This window comes from Crassostrea angulata, chromosome 3 (genome assembly GCF_025612915.1).
Source record: "Crassostrea angulata isolate pt1a10 chromosome 3, ASM2561291v2, whole genome shotgun sequence".
NCBI lineage: Eukaryota > Metazoa > Mollusca > Bivalvia > Ostreida > Ostreidae > Magallana > Magallana angulata.
The window spans coordinates 33,641,274-33,652,760 of NC_069113.1; the positions used below are offsets into that span (position 1 = coordinate 33,641,274).

General features: G+C 32.9%; 1 protein-coding gene across 1 annotated transcript; it reads right to left on the reverse strand.

Annotated features, from left to right (window-relative positions):
* Nucleotides 1-855: 855 nt before the first annotated feature.
* Nucleotides 856-1,566, reverse strand: LOC128176845 (uncharacterized). Its single transcript, XM_052843391.1, has one exon. It carries the CDS (start codon nt 1,564-1,566, stop codon nt 856-858), a length of 711 nt encoding a protein of 236 aa, XP_052699351.1.
* Between the last annotated feature and the right edge of the window lie 9,921 nt (nt 1,567-11,487).

The window sequence follows — 11,487 nt, forward strand, 5'->3', positions numbered from 1 at the left end:
TTGATCCAAAAGCTCAAAAGTGATTGGACTGTGAACATCGGAGTATAAGTTACAAAAATCGTGAATAAAAAACCCATTAACTGACTGCAACAAAGACGCATTACATAATACATAATCTACAGTACTTCTATCTTTACAAGTTAACCGGTTCTCTCCGAGTCGGCCATTGACAATGAAGAGATTGTTATTCTTACACAGTTCAATCAATTTGTATCCAAAGTTATTACAGTGATCATCACAACTTGACCTTTCAAGTGAAATATTTGAGTCCAATAATATATTAACCTGTTCTAATGATTGCCGTGTTTCTTCGTCCATGTTATTATGGTTTGCTAAAAAATTATCTAAACATACATAATCTTTCAATTTGCCAGTTCTTGCATTGAAATCGCCTAACAAACATATATTCTGAGTAGTTTTTAACATATTCAACATTTCTTGTTCTATGTCAGTAAAACAGTCGCTAGACGAGTATCTAGTGTTTTCAGGAGGAACATATGTAATTCCAAACAATATATCTGAGGAACTGTTAGATAAGTTTCTATATAACTTAAACCAAAATACATATTCACATTCAGATGTTAAAACTTCAATATATTTAACCAAATTTTCTCTTATTGCTAAGGTAATTCCTCCAGATTTTACCTTTGCAATGTCAAATCTATTTTTCATATATACAACAAAACCTGGAATATTAATAACATCAGTATTGTCTGTTTTCGTTTCAGTTAAGCATAAAATATCGTATTTACAAACAAAAGTAACAAAATCAGGATACTGTAATTTTTTCCTGAGTCCGCAGACGTTAAGGGATAGAAAACTTAGAGTCTTTGTTGTCTGGTCTTCCACGCGTCCCTATCTGACCCGGTCAGGCGTTGATCCGTGGCGCGGTCTTTTCTGCGGTTGGCGGCTACCAGTGTTTACTACTCGGGAGTAAGGCATGCGTTCTGGCTGGGTGGATACGTCCTTTTCTGGGTCATATAACTCTCCGTTGACGTATAACAAGTCTTTGACCAGTCGCACACGCTTTCCATCTCTCTTCGCTAATCTCATGATCGGGTACAGCTTCTTCCTCCTTTCCTCAATCTCTGGCGGGAATTGCTCGTTGACCCACACATTGGACCCCTTTAATTTCTGAGGGGCACGCGTCCGGATCAGCTCCCTCTCTTTGAAGTAGGTGAACTTAGCCACAATGTTCCTGGGGTAAAGGTTATGCTCAGACCACTTTCCCATGCGATTCACCCGTTCAAAGCTAACGTCGTAGTCAATCCGGAATTTCCTTTTGATGAATTCTTGTAAAATCTCCTCTGTGTTCTCTCCCCGTTCTTCATGAATTCCAGAAAACACAAGATTGTCCCGCATTGATCGGGATTTCAGGTCAATAATGCTTTCTTGTAAGTTTGAATTTACTTCACGCATTTCGAATAGCTCTTTCCTTACGTTAGGGTCTGTTGTTTTCTGAAGCTGAGCGCACTTGTCGATGTTTTTTCGGTTCTCTGCGATTGCAACTGTGTTCGAGTCCGCTGAGGCTTTAACCGAATCAAAAATATTTCCTAGCGATCTCATATTGGATTCTAGGTCGTTAGAATTGGTTTTCACAAATTGGACATCTTCAGTAAGCACTTCCACTTGGGATTTCAAAGAACTGACCACATTATTGATTTCAGCGAATTTGTTGATATTTTTTTCAATTTGAATGGTTATTTTAGGATTATAGTCAGAATAATTATTGCAATCATTTGTTGGGGAGTGGAGTACATATGTCCATTGTTCATATAATGACACTTAAGTATTGGTTGTTTATTTCATCGAATAGATTAAGAAAATGCTACTGTAACAATGTTGCTAAAATTTTCACTTCTTGATTTGTGCTTGAAAAAGAGGATGCATGGGTCCCCTCAATTAATTGATAAATTTTTGCATGGGTATATATAGACAATATCCCAAGTACAGTTGCTTCCAGCAGTTACTTGGGGCTTGTGCATGCTGGCCAGTTAGAAAGGTAAAATTTTTAGAAAACAAATTGAGATGGGGCTCCTCTAGTTAGTGTATAATCATTTGAAAATCTCAAGAGTCGGGATTATGTTAACCTTTGCATGCAGAAAAATTTTAACAATTTTTAACAACCCCGCCCCGACCCACATGTAAGAAATACACTGCCAACTACATGTATATCTGACATATTTCTTTAATCGCCAGAAAAAACTGTCTCAGTTGTATTTAGAAAATTAACATAGATTGCATCTCAATATGCATGTATGTGATAAAATTATACATGTATTTAAAAAGTTCAACTAGTTCTACATATATAGTTACATGTACATTGCGGCAGACAACCCTTATTAGAACCTTAAATTGATCTGTACTAATACAAAAAGATTGAAAAGGAAATTAACCACTATGTCATTGAATGTATTTTTCTCCTCCTTGACATTTACATGTATGTTTACTTAATAGATAAAACCATGCATAGTCATAATTTGAATTTCATTTTCAAAAAATCCTGCTGGTATGATTCCATAATATAAGTTTTATAAATCTGAGTGACAAGTACCTGCTATTCAGTTGAATATAAAATTGTATTTTAATAATACATGAACATCTACATGTACAATCTAAATTCGCCATTAGGTTACTGATTATCTCGCATAGTAGCATATCAAGAGTGTTTGTTTTATTGCAAACATTATGTGTTTAATTATGATCTACAATTTTGTGTGACCCAAATAAGACTAATCATCTGAGCACTCAATGATTACCAGAGATACTTGCAAATCTTAGTTATAGCTGACCGAGTTTATAGACTTTTGAAATTTTAACTTGTTTAGTTTAATGTTATGTATTCCCAATAGGATAACATATTAATGTATCAAGTTAACGAGCTTGATTAATTACGAGATTATGAAAATATCAATAATTTTAAGAAATAACCTCATTACTACAAAATAATACATTATATGATAGTATGTATCCAAGACTGGACTGGACATTCTAGGAGATTCAAGAAATGCAAAATGGGTTTGCATATTTTTAGAAACACTTCATTGAAGAAACAATGTAATTTGTTTGCATATGATAATTTTTTCAGGGTGTATAGAATTGAATAAAATTGATTGAGATCAGGATGATATTGATATATGTGCATATTAGAAAGATGTCCATAAATGAAACTTGACATCCATGTAAATACATGAATGCATGTACCCAGTATATATACACATGTACATGTAGATACATTGTACCTTCAAATAGAGATTAGATAGTCTAATATTCTAATAATGTAAGATTTTCTATCATTGAAAAGTGAACCTAGGTAAAATTAATCTGCAAAATTTGGTGTTTGTACGTATATTATATGTCTACATATGTGCACACGCAGTCTAATACAAGATTATGATGGTCTTTCTTTTTTGGTTTTTTGTTTTGAAAAATGTTTACATATTATGTTTGTTCACTGTACTTATGTATATATGTTAAACCTATGAATCGTATGGTTCTTGGTAATAAACAATACATAAGAGTATGAAGGTTAAAAAAAATCCATAAACCCTTCCCAAATTAAGGAAAATGCAGCAATTTTACAGTTGTCTTCTAATATTGTGTTTGAATAATTTAATTAGAATGTAGCCCTGTGTGTTTTTGTAACTTAGAAGATAAGAGTGCTGGGTTGGCCTGAGTTGAACCTAGGAGACACACTGTGTATACCTCATTAGCACCTATTGTTCTTTCACAGACCTTGCAATTAACTAAGAAATCTTACAAGTCTTTGTAATGGGCACCTTCTGTGTATACAAATTAACCACCCTATTGTTCTCCTAATGCTACAATCAACAGAGCAAAGCAGTATATACACACGACACATGAGAACTTGAGAATTTGAAAGAATTTACAAACCAAAGGGAAATTCTGAATGAATGAAATTAAAAGTTTTTATCAGAATTTATAAAATAAAAATGAAAACATTATCTATAATCGAAATAAAATTTTAACATACATTGAAATAAAACACTTAATAATAATAAACAAAGAGACTCCTTAGAAGGTGAAATTTCCTTTAAAGACGCTACAACAGTTGTAAAAAAAAATATGGCAAATAATAAGAGTCCAGGCAGTGATGGATTTACAACAGAATTCTATAAAGTTTTTTGGAACAAGATAGGACATTTTGTGGTTCGTTCATTAAATTATGGGTACATGCAAAGTTTGGGAACTTATCCCCAACTGGAGACCAATAACACTTCTAAACATTGCTTACAAAATAAGTTATGAGTGTAATGCTCAGAGAATTGAAAATATGCGCGATATAATTAGTAGTCCCGATCAAACAGGTTTCATACCAGGAAGATTTATATTGGTGAAAATACTAAGCTGATATATGATCTTATGCAACATATGGGGGGGGGGGGGGAGACATTATTGGTGTATTATTCATGATTGATTTTTTAAAAAAAGCATTTGATACTGTTTCATGGAAATTTATTCACAAATGTTTAGATTTTTTCAACTTTGGAGCGTCCATTCAATCTTAGGTATCTACTTGTCAATGTGATATAGAATCATCAGTCACACAAGCTGGAAACCTTTCAAAATTTTTCAAACATAGTAGAGGATGTCACCAAGGCGACCCAATCTCCCCCTATTTATTCCTACTGAGTGCAGATATTTTGGCATATAAGATTAAAATAACTTTTATATTCGGGCTACACCCCGAGCCTATTTCAACAGACATTTATTATATCTTTTTGATTATGAAATCCTATATCTATTGCAAAAGATGTCTTAAGGAAATACTATCAATTCATGAATTACTGATAGATATTGAAAGACATTTATCGACTCTAAAATATCTTGCTACAAAAAATTGCAGATTAGATGATTTCTATAAGAGATGGGAAACTTGGCTTTTTTTTCTTTCTTCTTAATAGACTTACTCAAATTTGACTGTATAGAGATTATATAAAGCTGTCAATCAATTTCTAACTACTCTCTCTCTCTCTCTCTCTGAACAATTTGGTTTTGAAGTAAACGTACTTAAAAGCTGTTGTGATCACTTTATTTCATACAACTGTATTGGTTTGTTCAACTTTAAATAAAAACAAAAGAAAAAATAGTCGAATAATGTAAGATTTTCTATCATTGAAAAGTGAACCTAGGTGAAATTAATCTGCAAAATTTGGTGTTTGTACGTATATTATGTCTAAATAAGAGTATGGAAGTAAAAAAAAAAATCCATAAACCCTTCCAAAATTAAGGAAAATGCAGCATGTGTGTTTTCATAATTTTGCATTTGTCGTCTAATATTATGTTTGAATGAATAATTTAATTAGAATGTAGCCCTACTTAGATGAGAGTGCTGGGCTGGCCTAAGATGAACCAAGGAGACAGACTGTGTATACCTCATTAGCACCTATTGTTCTTTCACAGACCTTGCAATTAACTAAGAAATCTCACGTGTCTTTGTAACGGGCACGTTCTGTGTATACCAATTAACCACCCTATTGTTCTACTAATCAACGGAGCAAAGGTACATGCACACGACACGTGAGAGCAGGTGTCCGATCGAGCTGTGCACGTTTAGTAATAGACAAGGGGCTACAATTAATCTGGATGTTAACTTGGGGGCCGGGTGGGGGTGGGGGGTCTATTTCTGCAGCAAAGATTTTTATTAAAATTGAATTATCATAGAGCCCCCCCCCCCCCCCAACACACACTCTTTTGGGGGAGAATATTAAAAATTGGAAAAAAAAGATGTTAAGAGAGGAAAATGAAATTAAAGGTAGACTACGCGCTATCACCCCCCCTCCCCCCCCCCCCCCACACACACACGCATTTTATAATCGATATTAAAATATATGCAACTTGGACCTGTTCATAAAACCGTGCATTTTGAACACACTTAAGGGTGTATTCTTGTCATCAATTTTTACCCCAAGTGGGTCTCCATATATGAACATGTCGTAAAATTCAAACTGTTACAATTTTCAACAAAACTTCTAAAATAAATAAAATGAGTCATATTTTACACAATAAACCCTTATTAAATGCATAAGTGACAAAGGAAAAGGTAAAATGATGTCATTCACGACATACCATAGTCGGCGCGAACAACAATATGGAGAGGGAAATCCGAAAGGAGAAAGGGTCGCTTCGTTTCAAAGCGATGTGAACAGCAGTACGAGTCCTCCGAAAATGACAACTGAGAGATGAGGAAAGATGGGGAACAATTTTGAACAAAATAATCGCCAACACAATTATTTTAGAACTGCAACTAACGAGCGAAATGAGTCAGAGGAAATTCCAGTAGAGAAAATCGAGATAGTTTACAGCAAAAATGTAAGTCGTCAGTGCTTTTAGACTTGGTATAGTTAAAATGGCAACGTTTATGTTTCACTATGCCCATCATATAATTTTTTTTCAAACTCAAGTATCGCATATATATGATCTTATAGATCAAATCATCACCATTACAACAAGCAGGCGATACATGTGTATATGGCGGCCCATGCGGTTACCGAACTGGCAATTTCATGAGAAACACAAAATTTGAATGTTTATATAGTAACTTTTTTTTATTTTATTTTAATTGTCGGCAAGTCTACAATAGAAATAAACCTTGCTTATAAACAGGAGATCATAGCTGGAAAGTTATATTCTTCAGTTTTATCATTTTAATAGTGTCAAGTCAAATGCAGTTAAAAAAATATGAAAGGGGACAGCTTTTCTACAAATCAGTATTGATTTATTGAGGGTTTTTTTAAAGATGATCAGCTAAATATATTCTAGCCAGTCAATAGTTTAAAATTAATCACTGGTCAATATTTTTTTTCTAAGAATCTTACATTTAAATTATAATTGACTATTTTCATGTAGAGCTACATTTGTAAATATATTTATAGCAAGGAGATACAACAGAGTCTAAGAAATTAAAGCATTGTATGTATGCACTATACTTTTTGCAGCACTAATACAATATATGTCACCATAAATATTAAATGTGACAATGATTAATTGTTACACAATGGCATGGAAATTTAACCTTTAAAATGTAATTTTTTCTGCATATCTAGTCTAAGGCGGAAAACTAGCAAGTTAACCATAATTTTGCTTATTATGTATTAATTTTTGTTTAACAGGTGGTAATTGCCACATTATCCAGATAGCTGCAGCATGATGAGAAGATCCCTGGCACTGTTTTGTCCAAACAAAATTTCCAATTTCTTCCTCTGCATCTGAAGTGACAGTCATAACTGTGAAAGGTGGTCAATGTTCCACAGAGGCAAACCTGTTCAATCCAGCAAATTTCCTCTGCGTTAGAGTTCTTTGTTGACTTCATTGACAAGGAAAATCACGAAGTGTGTGGATAGAAAAATAGCTGCCAGTGAACTATGCAGTTCTGAAGCTAGCATTTAGTAGAGGAAGAGGGCACACAACAAGTTTTGTCAAAAGAGTGTGGAAGTGGACCAAGAGTAACAAAGTCATCAAAGATGACATTCGCTTGCTGAACATTTTGGATATACTTTTATAAGTGATAGTTAAAGCTCATTATATCAGAAGTGATAGTTACAAGTTCATTATATCAGAAGTGTATATACTGCCTTTGATTTTCATTATTCCTGAACTAGTTATTAGTTCCAGTACATGTATGTACTGTATGATGTAACACAACACAACACTCCCCCCCTCCAAAAAAAAAATAATCCTGATAAAGAAAAATTGATAAATTCTACTGATAGTATTACTATATTTTGAATCACTCATTGCTATGAAGTGTTCAATTTATGTCTATATTCTAGCTACCTGAACATGATTTTGTCATTCAGGGAATTTTCATAAAACAAAAGTTTTTCAACTGATCAGATGAAGTAATGTGCAACTTCTTATATCAATAGACAAGACAGTATTTTATTGCAACCATATATTGATGTGTGTTCATTTACAATATAACCTATAGAACAGTTTATTAGAATATATCATACATGTAATTGTATGTTTATGAACTATCAATGTATGCTCTGACCTAAAACGCATATATACTGGTTAAAACTTATTGATCAGATATCAATCCATTTTGAAGTTGCAGTTTTTTCATTCCATGTCATTGCTTGCATTCATTGAGAAAATACAGTGACAGTCAATCAAAATCTATGCATCTAGCTGCTTTTTTTTGGTCAAAGAAAAATATCAAAATGAGTTTTTAATTTCATAATTATTACATTATTTTAAAAACTTTGATGAATTCGAACATATAATTTGCAAGAAATACCTACTCTCATTCCATGTTATTCACACCAAGGTCAAGGTCACACCCAGAAGATGGTTTATAAGCACTATTTTTATGATTATTTTAAAGTTTTTTTTGTTGTATGTCTTCTATATATTCTTGAAATACTTTTCTTTACATAAATACAATTGTTATTGAAAATAAATACACCAATTTTAAAATTTTGGTGAATAAAAGTTTACATTTTGCTGCAAATATGACTTATTTCGTTACCATAAAATGCTTCAATGGAAATAGGGGGTGGGGATGTAACCAACAATATTTTTTTCTTATATGCACACTAACCCCCACTTTTTATGCCTTCAGTTGGAACCATAATATGTAAAGAAAGTATACAAATACTTTCATAAAAAGTTAAATTCTAGAAACCTGTCTAACTTAAGTTTATTTACCATATTTGCAACGAAAAACATGCTCCAATTTTACTTGGGGAACACACATTTTTTGGGCATAACTTATCAAAAAAGTTATTTCATAGTTTTAGATTTGTCTAAAATAAACTCTGAGATGTTTTTAAGTAAGCAAAACTGAAAATGTCTGAAATCTGCTTTTATTTTCTAAATTAGAGGGAATTTCTGGTCAAATTGCACTTTCTATGAGAATTTCAATGCACTATTTTTGGCCCATGTTCTGGGGGTCGTCTCTCTCTTAAATGAAAACGAACATACACTTTTCTTGTTTTCAATTTATTCCTTAGGAATAGTACTTTTAAAAAATCATAGGCATCTAAAAAGTTTAATGTAGGTTTTTTTTCGTGAATGAGCAGAATACACACTTAAACGGCTCTGATCAGGAAGTATACCAGATCGGGGGGTTGGGATTAAAGGCAATGGGTTGGGAAGTAGATTTAAATTTTAAAATAAAATTGTACTGGGTACATGTATGCGCTTGAAATTAATCCCTGGGTATTCATTTAGTTGAACCCCTTTTGGTCGCCCTTATGTTCTAGGGACTTTTATAAGAGCAATGAATAAATGGTTGAAGATATGTTATGTTAAGTGACACTGTATGTTTGTACAATCATATAAATAAACAATATGAAAAAAACCTCCCTCTTGTACGAGAGGGATAGAGTTGTATAATCGAAGGAGACAGACAAAAACATACTTATGCTTAATATGTATATTAATTTTATATATATTTACAACTACAAAGTATTATTTCCTTATTTCTTACAAAAACTTATAGTTAATTCAAAGCTCTATAGAAACAACCATAGTGAAATCTACAAATTTATTGATAGGTCGAAATCTACAGCGGCTGAAACTGACAAGAAAGTGACAGGACTGAATTTATCAATTGGTCGAAACCTACTGCGACCTAAGAAAAATCACGGACTGTACGAAATAATCATGATGGTGTCAGATTCAAAGTCTCCCAGGAGACGATTTGGCTGTTTCTTATGTACTTTAACAGTAATTTAGTGAATTTTACATACTTTTCATAATCATTTTATTGATTAACTAAAAGAAAGATGTTAATATAAACAATAAAATATATATATATTTCACATCCAGACCGTTATGATCACCTCATAATATTCAAAGAAGGATTCCTTAATTATTACTTATATTTATATATACATTAGATTTTCAGCAACTGTGCTTTCAAATAGTAAATCATGTACATTCTTACGTTATTTATACATTCGTATACATTTTACAGTTATGCAAAACCTTCTTGCGCTCCTACAGTACGTCATCGATACAATGTATATTGTTTATTTCGTATGATAAAATACTGTTGAGTGAACTCTAAAACCATTAATTTGGTTCAGTTTATGAATTCACGGGAACTCTGAACCATCAGTTAAGCCATTATTTGGTGAAATTTCAAATTATTATCAAATTCTTTGTCATTTACTTTATTTGATTGTGAATACTGTCTAGGACTAATTTCAGTTCTCTTTTTTGGGGGGTAATTGGATGGAAAGGGGAGAACGTATCCACCACAGAAGTCGCCAATATCCTCGTGGAACTGGACATTTTAACTGATGCTTGTGTATATAGTGTCGAGATTCCAGGTTTGAATTATTGTTATAATAAACTGTTCGATGTTTTGTGTGACTCTTACTTGATATGGTTATTTAACTTTTACGACGCGCGCTGTTACAACGCACTTTATAAAATCACGCACTTTGAAGTTTTTTTTTCCAAAGTGCATTAATTTTATTTTAATTTGGCGCTCTTGGATCTCTATTAAACAATGCACATTCTCAAACTATACAATACAAACCCTAAGGTGTGGAAGCCGGCTTAAAGTATGCTGGAGTAAAAAAAAATATTATAACTGTTTCAACTGACTTTACCCAAAAACAATTCGCGATTTTTGCAAATTGTACACAGTTTTTAATTAATCAGCATAATGGGTAACCGTTTATTAGAAATCTCAAAAAGTTTCAAAGTGTTTGAATATGCAAGACGTGTATGGATAAGGAGAAAATGCAAATCAGAATTATCGCTGTCTTTCTTGCAATACATAGTCTTGACAAGTATGTATTTGTTATGAATTATACTACTGTATACAAGGTTATTTTCGCCCAGTGTGATTTTTGCCCTTCTACACTGGAATTCACCCAGTCCTAAATTCGCCCGCTGACAACGAAGGCAAAAGGGACGAAAACAAAACGGCGGCGAATATATCCGTGTATACAATATAAACAGTCGGATCTACCTTTCTCCCGTCTCTGCAGCAAAGGATACCGACTCCTTTATACATAGAAAATGATTATTATGTGTCATTAGGGGCTTCTCGTTGGTCAGGGATTGTACTATAATATACGGTGATTCCGTTTCAATAATCATGAAATTCGTAAAATTTGATAAAATAACCAATGACGTTAAATGATTCAGAGGGCTGAATGGTATTGGTCATTGTATAGGCTAAATTTATCTCCGTTTGACGAAGAGCTTTGTATAGAGATAGGAGCAAATTTCAAATTTTCCTCATAATTAGTTTATGGCGAAAATAATAAAACGTGTATTTATAAGTTGAAGGCAGATTTGATGGTTAGTATGTTGACAATACCGCCATCATATGTACATGTATATATAACTAAGTTGATTTTTTTTATTCTTTTCGACCGAACGGTTAAAGAAAATAGAATGATGAACCTTGCTTCGTGTATATCACAGTTTTGAGACTTGTATTTCGTCATGATTTAGTTGAAAAATAAATGTTTTACAGAAAACGAAGGAAAAGCTGGC